This window comes from Macaca mulatta, chromosome 3 (genome assembly GCF_049350105.2).
Source record: "Macaca mulatta isolate MMU2019108-1 chromosome 3, T2T-MMU8v2.0, whole genome shotgun sequence".
NCBI lineage: Eukaryota > Metazoa > Chordata > Mammalia > Primates > Cercopithecidae > Macaca > Macaca mulatta.
Window position 1 is genome coordinate 179,409,025 of NC_133408.1, and position 15,703 is coordinate 179,424,727.

Sequence of the window (15,703 nt, forward strand, 5' to 3'; positions counted from 1 at the left end):
TGGCTCGATCAACACTTCCCAAATGTAATTCCTGCATCTTGTTCAGTGCAGACTCTGGCCAGCAGCTCTGGGAGGCCTGAGCATCTGCATTTCTGACAAGCTCCCAGGGAGTGCCAGTGCTGCTGGGCAGTGGACCACGCTCTGAGTAGTCAGGGGCTCTGAGAGAGGCAGGTTGAACCCTGAGCTGGATGTCTTCCATGTTACCCAGCCAGAGAGCCACAGGAGCCTCTTCAGAGCCCAGTGGTTTTAACACATCCAAGTATTTTCTGAGCTCCTGCTGTGTGCTAAGGACAGTGACTGTGTACCACCAGGGACGGGGGTGGCAGGGAGAATGCTGAAAGCGTGAATAAGGAGGAGGCATCACAGATTCCACAGATGAGGTGGCGAGGCCAGAGGATAAACCAGGTGAAGATGCTGACAGGCAGGGACAGCCCAAGTCCAGGGAGGCCACCAGAACAGGACAGGGCAGGACAGGGCATGAGTGTCCAGCCCAGCAGGGGCAAGAGCCCCAGAGAGCGGGAGTTCTGCTGCTGTGTGGGGGTCATCTCCCCACACTGCGATGGCTCTGCAGGCAGGACCATCGCCCCTTGATAAAAGCAGAAGAGATGCTTTACCTCAGCTCTCCTCCAGAAGGGGGCCGCCTAACACACAATGCAGTATTAATACAGACCGAAGTGAAATTTCAAATCAAATGCACCCAGATGCACCGGCCATAGCCCTTCCTTAAATGCAAGCACTTTTGTAATGGCAAAAGCAACAAACAGACCCAGACTGGTGAGAAGATACTGGGCTTTTTTTTTTTTTTTTTGAGATGGAGTTTTAGTCTTGTTACCTAGGCTGGAGTGCAATGGTGCGATCTCAGCTCACTGCAACCTCTGCCTCCCAGGTTCTAGCAATTATCCTGCCTCAGCCTCCCAAGTAGCTGGGATTACAGGTGCCCGGCACCACGCCTGGCTAATTTTTTGTATTTTTATTAGAGACGGGGTTTCACCACATTGGCCAGGCTAGTCTCAAACTCCTGACCTCAGGTGATCCACCTGCCCTTGGCCTCCCAAAGTGCTGGGATTACAGGCATGAGCCACTGCGCCTGGCCGACACTGGGCTTCTTTAGGAGCAAACCTGCATAATAGCCTACAAAAGTGTGGGAGGGAGAAAATTCCAGACACCTTTCTCTAACTTCAATGCCGATGGGAGCAGAAAAAGAGGGGTTTAGGAAGTGAAGGCTACGACAAAGCAGCCTGAAGACTGTGTGGTTTGTTTTGTATAGTTAGAAACCATAGTTACAACAAGCATTGCTTCTGTTCCTTAAAAGCTAAAGAACAGTAGAGTTAATGGAGAAGAAAACATCTTCCAGGTGGAAAGACAGGCAGATGGTCCCCCACCAAGAAGGGGAGGGCAGACCAGGGAACGAACAAGAGCCTGGTGCTGGGGCTGGGGGCTGTCCCGCCTCCTTGGGCAACCAGTCCTGCTGAGGTGAGACGTGCACAGAGACAACACTGATTCTTTTTTTGAGATGGAGTCTTGCTCTGTCTCCCAGGCTGGAGTACAGTGGTGTGATCCTGGCTCACTGCAACCTCTGCCTCCCAGGTTTAAGTGATTCTCGTGCCTCAACCTCCCAAGTAGCTGGGATTACAGGCATGCACCACCACGCCCAGCTAATTTTTTTTTTTTTTTTTTTTGAGACAGTCCCGCTCTGTTGCCCAGGCTGGAGTACAGTGGCATGATCTCAGCTCACTGCAGCCTCTGCCTCCCGGGTTCAAGCGATTCTCCTGCCTCAGCCTCCCAAGTAGCTGGGACTACAGGCGCCCACTGCCACGCCCAGCTAATTTTTCTATTTTTAGTAGAGACGGGGTTTTACCATATTGGCCAGGCTGGTCTCGAACTCCTGACCTTGTGATCCGCCTGCCTCGGCCTCCCAAACTGCTGGGATTATAGGCAGGAGCCACTGCGCCCAGCTGCTAATTTTTGCATTTTTAGTAGAGACAGAGTTTGACCATGTTAGCCAGGCTGGTTGTGAACTCCTGACCTCAAGTGATTTGCCTGCCTCGGTCTCCCAAAGTGTTGGGATTACGGGCATGAGCCACCGTGCCCAGCCATGGTACTGATTTTTAGTCTAAGAACCAGACTGAGGAAGGCTTTCCCCAGGAAAAAGAGAGCACATTTTAAGACAGAAAGGTAATGAGTGACCTCCTTGCCACTGTCCTTTGTTGATCTGAGCACTTTCTGTGTTGTATCTTATACTCAGTTATTTTTCTTCATTGAGTTTCTGGAATGTGCTTGAAATATTTTTATTACCTTGACTTTCCATGGAGGACAGCTAAATTCCTTTTTTTAATTTGAGATGGAGTCTCGCTCTGTTGCTCAGGTTGGAGTGCAGTGGCGCAATCTCGGCTCATTGCAACCTCCACCTCTTGGGTTCAAGCGATCCTCCAGCCTCAGCCTTCCAAGTAGCTGGGATTACAGGTGCGTGCCACCAAACCTGGCTAATTTTTGTATTTTTTAGTAGAGATGGGGTTTTGCCATGTTGGCCAGGCTGGTCTCGAACTCCTGACCTCAGGTGATCTGCCCACCTTGGCCTCCCAAAGTGCTGGGATTACAGGTGTGAGCCACCATGCTGAGCTGAGGACAGCTATATTTCTGTGATTTACATTTTCTGGAAACCTTGCTGTACTTTAGGATTACTGCCTGGTGACACTGAAAAGTGTAAGGAAGCCCTAGGAGAGGAAAGATGAAATAACTGAGTATGGGAAAGAGCTTTGGCCAGGGAATCCGGTCATCCGCCAAACTGTGGCACTGTCGTTCCACAGAGCCCCAACTCTAAAGCTGTTCATATTTGAGGAAGTTGCCCAAAGTAGGGGTATTCAAAGGATGAATCAGGTAGAATGTTTCATATTAAGGGAGAGGCAGCAAGAACATATTGCAAGATGTCCAAAGACAGGTCTACACCCCATGTTCAGACGCAAGAATTCGGAGCATTCATTTTGGGGCCTGAGCATCTTAGGTGAACCGGAAGGCTCATATCATCTCAGTGAAGTATCCTGTGGGTGGTTAGTGGAAAAGGAGAGAATTTGGTCATTCTTGGGGCAGAGGGTGCTAAATATTAATGAGCCATGCATGGAAACGACCAGGCCCTTGATTGAATTCGGTTGGATCAATTCTATTACAAATCCCAGGGCGATGAAATCAAAGTCAAAGAGGAGATGCCTGAGGCTGAAGCCCAGCAAGAGAGAATGCTGATTAATTGTTGATTAAGAGAGAAATGTGCCTCTAGAGGTCTCAGCCTCTCAAGAAGGTCAAAGGAAAACCGGAAACCTGGGGACAGGAGATTCTGGTGCACACTGCAGGTGGAAGGGGGCCTTCCTGACCCCAAAACCCACAGAGCCCCCTGCTCTGAGTGAAGGGTGAGCTGCCTCAGTGGGGATAGGGGCAGTGGGTGCAACTCAGAGGCCGCAAATCCAACCGTGTATTAGCGCCTGGGGCCCCTCCCACCCCATCTACTGAATCAGAATTCCTTGGGTAGGTGCGGGAAATCCGAAATTGGTATTCTTAGCAAGCCTTCCAGGACTCCAGAGCCGCCTGGCCCTGGCTGAACAGACCTGCATTTGGGAATCAGGGCCTTGTGACCCAACACTGTGCCCAAGCCAAACCCGGTAGACTCAAAGGTCCCCCAAAACCTGGCGGATGGAGGGATTTTTGTGGACTCAATGTAGAAAAAAAAAATAGAAAGCTGCAAACACTGGCTCTGCAGAGCCTGCTTCTCACCTTCCGCAGCCACACTGCCACTTTGTTGGGGGAAGCCCCATTCCTGTTCTGCAGTGGGTAGCTGGGCCCTGCTGTGCATGTCACCTACTTCTTCTATTCCAACTTCCTGGGCATTTTGTGGTAATGATATTTGAGGGAGAAACACTGAGCTCGAGGGATCAGCGAAGGGGTCAGGGAATGTTAGATGAAATGGGCGTGATGCAACCCTGATGCTACCGTCAGCATGGGGACAGGAGATGGGGGTTGGCTCAGAGCTTGCCAAGCTCTCAGAGGACGAGAGCCCCAAGTAAGGGAGGACGTCCTGAAGGGGACCAAGAGATTAAAGTATAATAGTAGCTCCTCCTGTGGCAATGGACAAAGCGACAACGGGCTAATGCTGAAGGTCAACCTCCTAATGTGCACTTTGGAACAGTGAGGAAACATTCTATAGAGTTTTCCAGTCATGCCTTGTCCACTACTCTCCGTGATCCCCTGTCCTGAGAACAGCTACAGCGGCCTTGTCTGCACTAGGTGAGTTGGGGGGCGGGTTGCTTGCAGCACAGATAAGCTCCAGGGCCAGACCTCCGGGATGCCCAGCCACACGGCTCTGGGAAGGCTGGTCAACCCCTCTGTGCCTCCATTTTTAACCTGGGAAACTGGGAAAATCATGGCAGCTCCAGGTAGGGCAGTGATGAGGATTAAATGAGTTAACAGGTATAGAATGCTTAGTATCTGGCATCTAAGGGCTTAAGTATTGAGTATCTGGCATTTAAGTTTTTAGCTACTGTTGGTGTCATTATTGAACTGTGTCTCCTGGTTAAAGCTGAGGCTCAAAAAATAGGTGTCTTGGCCTGGCGTGGTGGCTCACGCCTGTAATTCCAGCACTTTGGGAGGCCAAGGCGGGTGGATTGCCTGAGCTCAGGAGTTTGAGACCAGCCTGGCTAACACGGTGAAACCCCATCTCTACTAAAATATAAAAAGTTAGCCAGGCGTGGTGGTGCATGCCTGTAATCCCAGCTATTCTGGGAGGCTGAGACAGCAGAATTGCTTGAACGCGGGAGGCGGAGGTTGCAGTGAGCTGAGATCGTGCCATTGCACTCCAGCCTGGGTGACAGAGCGAGACTCCTCTCCGAAAAACAAAAAACAAAAGTCTCTCCAAGCTGGGACAATCAATTCTGGTCTCCTGGAAATGGGACACTGGGAGCCTGGGAGCTGCTGGCTGTGAGTCGGGTGAAGGCAGCTTCAGAGAGCAGGCATCTGGCCCCCAGGGCTCAGGTCCCAGGGATTCTGGCTCCTGCCCTGCCTGGGACTTAGTTGTTGAACTTCCCCTTAGCCCTGCATCCTTCCAGTAAGTTGTTTGTCTTAAGCCAGTGTAGAGTTCATTCTGTTGCTTCCAAAATAAACTTCACTAGCCCCAACCTGAGAAGGACTGAAAGGCTGAGAGCCACAGGAGGGGCTGAGTATGGCGGAGAAACAGCAGCGCATATGCTGGCCTAAGAGGGCTGAGGGAGCCCTGAACTCTCCCATGCTCTGGGCGCTGCAGCTGGGGTAGCTGCTACTGGCTCTACCTTGGCCTGTGTGCATCACCGCACCCCAGGGAGCTGAGGAAGGCTGCTTTCCTGACTTTTCCAAGCCTAGGATGGTTCTGCAGCTAAAGGTGTGTATGAGTATTGAACGCCACTGGCTGGGGAAGGGCAGGCACCAGACGAGGAATGCCCCTGCTCGCGAGGGCACAGGCAGCACTCCTGCATATGGAATGAGTTCAGTCTGCAGCTTCGAGGTTTGCACAAACATATATTTAAGGAACTTAAATGATACAAGACAAATGCTATCCTTTGCAAATCTTTAAACTTAAAAATGTGTGCTGCATATAGCTTTAAACAATATTTAAAGGATAGCTGAGCTGAAAAGTGTGCAGCTCTCTCTAAGGAATCCTGGCTCCTGGTGCGAATGACTTCGGGTGCCTCCCAGGGCCCTTTGGTTACTGCTAGAGAATGTTGCTCCCTGGCAGGGTTTCCACCAACATATTTCCCTGGGGGGAAAAAGATGGTTTTTGGAGAGAGATGTCCTTGTAGCCTTGTGGAAGGGACAGCTTCATTTTCTTTTCCTCACAGAGTGCCTAATTTTGGGAGGGCTCCAGCCTGTTCTCTGTCCCCAGGTCACCAGACCCTAGCAGTAAGTACGGTCTGGCCCCTGTCAACCAGAATGCTCGCCCTGTCATGTGGCTGCTGTGGCTCCATTTTTCCCACAGGTAAGGTCTCCTCCTTCCGAGAGAGCGCAGTGTGAGCTGTGTGCTGCTTGTGTCTTTCTTGTGGAGCAGCCAGGACACCGTGAGCACCACGACCCCCTGCCCCCAGGCCCACAGGAACGCTGGCTCTGACGTCAAAGCTGCTTGGAGGCTGCATCGTCACGATGGTACTGTTGGGGACAGACCAGGACTTGAAAACGGAGATGTTTTAGCAGGGTGCTGAGAAGCCGTGTTTCACAAGCATTTCTTCAGAGGAAAGGTAGCTGGGGTAACTCCAAAGTCAGGGAAAAAGAACTTCCGATACAAATGTCGGAAAGGGTGATGCTGCCTTGGGTTGGGAAGTGGACGGCAGGGAGCATGAGCCTGCAGCTGTCACCATCTCCCCTTCAGGCAGAGCCTCTCAGCAAAAGGGGCCCCATCCCAGGCAATGCCACGAGCTCTTGGGAGAGCGTCCCAGGGCGCTGACCCTCACCGTGCAGGCTGGCCTGAGGCACTGGGCTGGAAAAGTCCTAATGACCCCATCCTGCCTCCACTCTTCACCCGCAGTGGCAGCCCCTGAATGGGGCCTGTGCCCACTGGGCCTTACATGTGGTCACCACCCAGGAAGAGTCCCCAGTTCCTGTAGCGACCTCAGGTGTCAGACGTGAGATCCTCCTGAGAAGTAACAGCTGCTCACATCTAGACAAAAGCTTCTTGGCGTTTCCTTTCCTTCCCTTTTCCGTTGCGCCATCATGCAGGTGCAGGCTGGCTTGGGTGTGGTTCGTGGCGGAATTAGCGGGATGTGCAGATTTCTTCTGGTTTAGTCTCCACATTATTCCACTGTGAGCATGAGCAAGGGAAATGCTAAATAGATGCTACAAAATCTACGGTGAGCCGCTGAGTTTATTCAGGTTATGTTCCCAGCCTTTATTCCAGGGCCCAATTTTCAGGACAAGCCTTCGCGGGACAGGAGGAGTCCTCTGAAGAGAGCAGCGCGTGAGCAGAGAAACACGCACGGCTTGGTCTCGCTGCCCGGCAGCTGATTCCAAGGAGGGGCTGGGAGGGGCTGATTTCACCCTTCCCTAGCAAGACTCGGAGGAGGTTCTTCCTACACAAGAAGCCCACCTGACCACCAGGGCTTCCTGGAAGGGAGTGGTGCTAGATGTCAGCCAGAAACTCCCCAGACCAGGTATTCTTCCAGGCTCGGGCATAAAGAACCAGGAGGCTTTTATTTTCTATTAATCAACCTAGTTGGAAGCAGAGCCATTGTAAAGGCAGAGAGGTATTGATTACAGAATTAAAGAAGGAAAACGCTGCTTATACAATGTGCTGTTAAGCAGAAGCCTCCCCTGGCTACTTCAGTAACATCCTCGGTGAGGATCGCCTGCAGTCACTGGCTGGACACTTTCTATTGTACTAGCTCCCATACAGCAACATTTCTAGCAGCAGAAAAACAGGAAAACCGCTCTCCAGGGAGATGTTCCTGTCCTGTCCTTGCCCCAAATTACCTGGCACCAGGCTATCACACTCCACCAATACTTCGCTGGCCTGGGTTTTCAGGGGTGGCACGATGATGGTTCGGGGGTTCCCCGTGCAGTGATTCTCCAGGCTCCCCTTGGTGTCAAAGGCGTTGGCGTTGTTGTGCCCGGTGCGCTGCTGCACGGAGTAGGGGCTGGTGTTGCTGGAGGAGTCCGAGTAGGGGGAGTCGTGGACCGTGACACAGCTGATGACGTTTTTTCTTTGCTTGGAGACAGTGCTGAAAATGCAAAGGGAGAAGTCAGAGGTGGGAGGCGGCCATGAGGTGAGACACCCAACTAGCATTTCATGCCCTGGGGCAGGGGAGGGAGGCAGAGGGGAGAGGGCAGGAACAGGGCTTTTGCTCGCCCTAACCCCCCTGGAGAGGCTGGGCATGCAAATGTCCCCTGTGTAGCCGGCAGCAGGGGCACATGTGAAGACATGGAGAAGGGGCTGGTGCTGGACCCACAGGTGCTTCTGGAAACTAGGGAGTGCGATGCTTCGGGGCTGGCCTGGGCTCTTCCTGTGCAGCAGAGCTCAGCACAGCGGCAGGGGAGGCACCTGCAGCCCAGAGCTGTGTACAACCCCCATGGGCCCACCAGAATGGAACATCTGAGCAAGGAGGGAACCAGCAAGAACCCAGCAACCTGGGGACCTGGGTTAGGAGTCAACCTTGCTGGGAGAAGAATGTCATAAGTTTAGCTTTGGTGCCTGCGGCCTGGCAAAGCTTATGCAGGAGGGCGCAGAATGTCCAAGGAATGGGATGCAGTGTGAGGCTCTGAGGAGGCTGCACCCACACAGCACAGTGCAGACGTGCCGTGGAGAATGCAGAGCTGGAGTTGACACCCTCTGCCTCTCCTTGCTCTGAGTGTGCTCTGTGGGCTGTGTGCAGGCCACTAGGACCTCTGCATTCCCCTTTTCAGGAGCCAGGCCCACCTGTGGCTTTTCCACTGCCTGGGCCAAGGATCGGGGGAGATGGTACTGCACTGGGGCCTGGTGGGAAGGCCCTGCCACGTTGATGCTGTGTGAAAGCCACTCTGACGCCCTGGCCTTCATCTTACATGTGGAACTTCATACAATAGGGAGGCACTGGCTTTGGATGGCTCTTGGCCAGCATGTTTGTTCAGAGATGTTTAAGTTAGTGTGGTTACTTTGGGAACTACTTCTGTCTGTCTTCAAACTCAGTGAGAGGCTGCTGGCATGATGGATGTGAAATTTATTGTTTATTGTGTGCTTATATAAGGCTTTAAAGATGAGTGTGCATCTATTTTTATATATTGATCATTTATTTTTAAGAAATGAAAATTGCCTAGGCAAGCTGGTCAGTTTCCAGCTAATTGGATGAGAGAAGCCGCTGGTATTTATAGAGCCTCAGAGTCACAGGCACCTCCGGGTATACTGCTTGAGGCCACACAGCCAGGTCAGGCTCTTCCCATGATGGATCTCCACCACCCTAGGGGCAGCAGGGAAGTGGGCAAGTTCCAGAGCCCACAGCAGCCAGGCAGGAGGGACAGAAGAACAGAGCCCTGCTGCTGAGCTACAGAAGGCTGAGGGAGCTGTGAGGTGCAGTCCCCAGGAGGCGCTGGCCCTGCTCCCCAAAGCCCAGTGCTCCTGACATCTAGATTGGATAATTCTTCCAGTGGCTGGACACTGTCCTCTCTGGTTCAGGGTGCCTAACCGTGTTTGTGGGTGAGAACATGAACCTTGCAGTCAGCTATCTAACTTCAACATGTGCTGCTGACAGGGCGGTGGGCAGCTATTTAACCTCTCAGTGATTCAGTGGCCTCATCAGTAAAAGGTAGGTAACAATTGGACCTGTATCATAGGCTTGTTTTGATAACTAAGTGAGAAAGCACATGTGCTTTTTTTTTTGAGACGGAGTCTCGCTCTGTCGCCCAGGCTGGAGTGCAGTGGCCGGATCTCAGCTCATTGCAAGCTCCGCCTCCCGGGTTCAGGCCATTCTCCTGCCTCAGCCTCCCGAGTAGCTGGGACTACAGGCGCCCGCCGCCTCGCCCGGCTAGGTTTTTGTATTTTTTAGTGGAAACGGGGTTTCACCATGTTAGCCCATGTTGGGATGGTCTCGATCTCCTGACCTCGTGATCCGCCCGTCTCGGCCTCCCAAAGTGCTGGGATTACAGGCTTGAGCCACCGCGCCCGGCCAAGCACATGTGCTTTAAATGATACACAACACATGATAAGTATTCCATAATGGCTGCTATGATTCTTCTTCTTACAAGTTGTGTTACCTTATTTAACATGTGAAAACAGGTTTGCAAAAAACTTATCTAGGCAAAGAGAATTCTATCAGGGTGAGGACTTGCTGGAAAAGTTTCCTTTTTCTAGCCTGTGAATAAACCAGAAGATTGAAATGAAAGAAAATTAAAACTCATGATATCTTGGAGATCTACGCGGGGTACTACAGGGAATAGCTGCTATACAAAGAAATATGTGTCTCTGCCCTCGAGGAGATTAAAATCTCAGTGGAGCACTGTATAAAAACATGACAAGTTAAATAGTAAAAGCTTTAAAATAACCAGTTAGAGAGAATAATGGATGTCACAAAGCCTCCGTGATTAACTGTCAGATGAATCGTACAGATGATAATTGCTAACAACTCAAAAGAAGGTGAGGAATGAATTGGCTGCATATATTTACGGCTCTTCACGTTAACTTAAAGTAGATAAATTTTAATTAATACAGACCCACACCTCCCAGTTATGACAGTTTAAATGTGAAATGTCCATATGCTTGTTCTTCAAAAAGCTAAACACAGAGTTACCATATAGCAATTCCATTCCTAAGTACGTACTTAAAGGATTGGAAACAGGTACTCAGATACAGGTAAGCCAATGTTCACTGCAGCACTATTCAAAATACCAAGAGGTGGAAACGACCCAAATGTCCATCGACTGGTGAATGGATAGAAAATGTGGTGTATCCATACAGTGGAATACTATTCAGTCATAAAAATGAATGAACGCTGGGAGGGGTGGATCATGCCTGTAATCTCAGTGCTTTGGGAGGCTGAGGTGGGAGGACTGCTTGAGGCCAGGAGTTCAAGACCAGCCTGGGCAACACAGTAAGAACCCATCTCTATAAACAATTAAAAAAATAAGCGAGGTATGGTGGTGTGTGCCTGTAGTCCCAGCTGTTTGGGAGGCTGAGGTGGGAGCCCAGGAGTTTGAGGCTGCGGGGAGCTATGATCACATCACTGCACTCCAGCCTGGGTGACAGAGTGAGACCCTGTCTCCAAAAAAAAAAAAAAAAAAGAAAAAAAAAAGTTCTGATACATGCTGCAATATGGATGAATCTTGAAAACATTAAATGAAATAAACCAGACACAAAAGGACAAATTGTTTGAGTCTACATATATGAAATATCTAGAATAGGCAAATTCATACAGACAGAAAATACATTAGAGGTTACTAGAGGTTGGGGGCTAGGGGAGAGGAGAGTGGGAAGTTACTGATTAATGGTATAGTTTTTGGTTGGGGCAATGGAAAAGTTCTGAAAATAGATAATGGTGATGACTATACAGCATTATGAGTATAATTAATGTCACTGAATTTACACTTAAAAATGGTTGAAATGTCAAATTTGTTATATATATTTTACAATTAAAAATTAATAGCCTAAAACCACTGAATTGTGCACATTCAATGGGTGAACTGTACAGTATGGTACATGAATTACATCTCCATCAAAAACAAAGTCCAGGCCGGGTGAGGTGGCTCATGCCTGTAATCCCAGCACTTTGGGAGGCTGAGGCGGGTGGATCTCCTGAGGTCACAAGTTCGAGATCAGCCTGACCAACATGGTGAAACTCCGTCTCTACTAAAAATACCAAAAATTAGCCGGACGTGGTGGCAGGTGCCTGTAATCCCAGCTACTCAGAGGCTGAGGCAGGAGAATCACTTGAACCCAGGAGGCAGAGGTTGCAGTGAGTCAAGATTGTGCCATTGTACTCCAGCCTGGGCGACAGAGCAAGACTCCGTCTCACAACAACAACAACAACAACAACAAAGCAAAAGAGATTGAGAGTCTTGGGCACTTTGCAGCTGTACATCAGGGCTCAGCAGAGACACCTAGAGAGTGGGAGGGCACTGACATCCAGTACAAGAATTACAAAGTGGGAGCTAGGTGCGGTAGCTCACCCCTGTAATCCCAGCACTTTGGGAGGCCAAGGTGGGAGGACTGCTTGAAGCCAGAAATTTGAGACCTGCCTGGGCAACACAGTGAGATCCCATCTCTACAAAAATAAAAACATTAGCTAGGCATGGTGGTGTGCGCCTCTAAGTCCTAGCTGCTCAGGAGGCTGAGGCAGGAAGATGGCTTGAGCCCTGGAGTTTGAGGCTGCAGTGAGCTGTGGTCATGTCACTGCACTCCAGTGTGGGTGACAAAGAGACCCCCACTCTAAAAAAAAAAAATTAAAAATAAATAAAAATAATTAGGCACGGTGTGTCACACCTGTAATTAGCAGTTTGGGAAGTCAAGGCAGGCAGATCATTTGAGGTCAGGAGTTTGAGACCAGCCTGGCCAACATGGTGAAACTTTGTCTCTACTAAAAATAAAAAATCTGCTGGGCATGGTGGCTCACACCTGTAATCCCAGAACTTTGGGAGGCCAAGGTGGGCGGACCACTTGAGGTCAGGAGTTCGAGACTAGCCTGGCCAACATGGCAAAACCCCGTTTCTACTAAAAATACAAAAATTAGCCAGGCGTGGCAGTGTGCACCTGTAATCCCAGCTACTAGGGAGGCTGAGATAGGAGAATCGCTTGAACATGGGAGGTGGAGGTTGCAGTGAGTGGAGATTGCACCACCACACTCCAGCCTGGGCGACAGTGAGACTCTGCCCACCACGCTCCACCGCCGCAAAAAAAAAAAAAAAAAAAAAAAAAAAAAACATCCTGGCTGTGGTGGCACATGCCTGTAATCCTAGCTTCTTGGGAGGTTGAGGTGGGAGATTGCTTGAACCTGGGAAGTGAGGTTGTAGTGAGCTGAGATCGCACCACTACACTCCAGCCTGGGTGACACAACCAGACTCCGTCTTAAAAAAGAAAAAAAAGATTGCTGTCTACCAATAACAAAAAACAGTATCTCAACATATTTTATAAATATAAATTAAGTAAAAAAAAAAAAAAAAAAAAGAATTAGGAAGTGGGACTCCAGGAGGTCTCTGAGCTAGGAGGTAGGGAGGAGGGATCTGAGAGCAGGGAGACACAGGAGGCTGAGGACAAGGAGGGAGCAGGAAGGAAGGAGAGCTGCCTTAACAAGACAAGGGCAGTGAAACCTGCAGCTGTCTTCTGGGATGAGTGGTGGGGAGTAATGGGAAACAACTGGTCTGCTGCAGTCTCTTGTGTAATAAGGGAACTCCTCCCACCCGGCACTGTTTCAAAGTGCTTGAGGGCCAGGGGAAGAGCTGGGAGCCATGACTGGGAGCAGCTGCTGGTTCCTGAGGGGAGGTGAGGAGGAGATGGTGCTGCCCTGCCCTTCACTCTCAGTTTCAGGCACAGGTACTCCTGAATGATGAACATGCCTCTGGTCATTTCACAAAACACAGACATGTTCTGTTGCAGGTGCACATTCTGTGGGCAGAGGACCCCAGGTGAGGATGCAGGCTGACTCCCAAATGTGTCCTGGGAGCTGGCGCTGGGTCCTAGCTCTGATGTTCCTTTACTGGTGTGGCTCTGGACAGTGTCCTGGATAACCTGTAACATCCATCCAGCTCCAACCTGCTCCGAAACTCATTGAGAGAGATTACTCATGGCATTAAAGGAGCCATTGTGAGGATCTCTGAAAGATTCCTAGAGACATTTTCAAATAGGAATGGTCTAGCCCTAATCTGGGGAGGAAAGAGATCCTTTTAGTAGATGTACTTTACATATAGACCCAGATCTGGCCAGTTCTTGCTGATCATATCTTCCTTAGGATCTGAGTAGTTTAGAAAATGAGCAATTTAAAAAAAAAAAAAAACAAAAAGACAAAAACACACACTAATTTTGGCTAAACTGTAATCTGTCCTCGAGTAAAATTCCAATTGGGCATATTTGGAGCTCTTCACTCAAATGTGGAAATTGTGGAGAAGCTTCAGCTTAACGTGAAAAAGAATTTTCTAACTAGAATTATCTCAAGACACAATAGCCACTTCATGAGTCACTGAGCTTCTTATCACTGAAGAATGGCTTTCTGGCATGAGTCTTGTGAGAGCGGACAGCTTGGCCTGGGTGACCTGTGAGAACTGAGGGCCATCTACTTGATGGAAACCCAACAGGTAGTGAGCCTCCCACCAAAGAGACTGAAGAATCTGCATGTCAGCGTCTAGTTATCTACAAGGAGTGTGGGATAAAACCTTTATAAACCCTTCCTGGGTCCCATCCCTTTGTTGTAGCTGGGGAGCCCCTAGCTTAATGAGCAAATATGTACGGCACAGCTTGATGCTGATTTGCCTACCTTTTTGGATTTACAAGTGGCACATTTATTCGCAGAAGGTGAATTCATTTGCTAGCTGTTTTTCATCTCTTCCATTGTGAGAAAGCTCTGCGCTCTACCTGAACACACTATGCAGATTAGAGAACTAATGGGAAGCTGTGAAATGAGTCACTTTAGAAATGAGCACATATTTGAGATGACTACTGCAGATTCTTTAGGCTCGTATCTATCGATACTACTGGGATTCGTTCCATGATTGCATCTAATTATTATTGACAGCTTATCAATCCCATTATGAGTTGGTTAATGCAAGTGAGAGACATAGCAATAGGAGCAGAATGAGAAATATTTGCTGAAATGGGCTTGAAAGAACATCACTTCTGAATAAAGAACAAAGCTGTCAGAGTTCACAATTGCATTATGTTGTCATGGCAATAGATAATTTTCATCATTTCAAAATGATGAAAACAAATAAGGAGCTAAAAAGTAAAGCAATCCCTAAAGGAGAAAACACTGGGAGAAGATCAGATATAACCTGTGACCCCTTCCCTGTAGAGTCTTATCTGGAATGTGTCTCTGATTTCTATTTGCTAATATGAGTCAATTTCATCCTTCAAGACCAGGGTCAAAACTCATCTCCTCCAATAACTTCTTTCACCCTTCTGATTTCATAGTCAATGCTATATGTTCTATTACTATGATGCTGATTATTAAGTACAGGTAACATTTATTGCATGCATACTAACCTACGGCTTAAAGTGCTTTATATGTGTTATCTCCTTTAATCATCATGGAAAGATGATGTGGTAAAGAATATGACTACTTTTGGCTGGGCACAGTGGCTCACGCTGGTAATTCCAGTGTGCCTCCAGACCACTGTGTTCCTTCCTGATACCTGCTGACTTACAGTCATCAGAGAGAAAAAAAACTTCATTTTAATATGGCACATACATTCCATTCAAATGATTATTATTATTTTTAGAGGCAGGGTCTCACTCTGCCATCCAGACTGTAGTATGGTGGTGTGAGCGGAGCTCACTGCAGCCTCGAACTCCTGGGTGGAAGCAATCCTCCCATCTCAGCTTCCCCAGTAGCTGGGACTACAGGCACGTGTCACTGCTGGTACCACTTCCCAAGTAGCTGGGACTACAGGCACGTGCCACTGCTGGTACCACTTCCCAAGTAGCTGGGACTACAGGCACGTGCCACTGCTGGTACCACTTCCCAAGTAGCTGGGACTACAGGCACGTGCCACTGCTGGTACCACTTCCCAAGTAGCTGGGACTACAGGCACGTGCCACTGCTGGTACCACTTCCCAAGTAGCTGGGACTACAGGCACGTGCCACTGCTGGTACCACTTCCCAAGTAGCTGGGACTGCAGGCACGTGCCACTGCTGGTACCACTTCCCAAGTAGCTGGGACTGCAGGCACGTGCCACTGCTGGTACCACTTCCCAAGTAGCTGGGACTACAGGCACATGCCACTGTGCCTGGGGAATTAAAAATTTTTTTTGTAGAGACAGGGTCTTGCTAAAGTTGCCCAGGTTGGTCTCAAACTCCTGGCCTCAAGTGATCCTCCCACCTTGGCCTCCCAATGTGCTGGGATTCCAGGTGTGAGCCACCATGCCTGGCTCCTCCTTTCAAATTGTATTATCTGCATATTTATGTCTATGTCTATGTCTACACGTGTATATATAAACACACATATATCACCAGTAAGATCATTTTTTATATGACTACTTTCTAGAGAAATCAGAAACAGGGTCATGGAAGGAGCCAGGAGTAGTCAC

At 49.3% G+C, this 15,703-nt stretch overlaps 1 protein-coding gene across 9 annotated transcripts in view; it reads right to left on the reverse strand.

The window, feature by feature from the left end:
• HIPK2 (homeodomain interacting protein kinase 2) overlaps nucleotides 1-15,703 on the reverse strand; it is a 220,197-nt gene that overhangs the window by 14,709 nt on the left and 189,785 nt on the right. For 6 of the 9 annotated variants that reach the window (XM_077997545.1, XM_028846369.2, XM_077997543.1 and 3 more), the window contains exon 13: nucleotides 7,477-7,724. In XM_077997545.1, the coding sequence (XP_077853671.1) occupies nucleotides 7,477-7,724 (248 nt within the window). Of the gene's footprint in view, nucleotides 1-5,515; nucleotides 7,725-15,703 lie in introns of those variants that run through there. The other 3 variants (XM_077997549.1, XM_077997548.1, XM_077997547.1) reach the window with 2 other exon arrangements.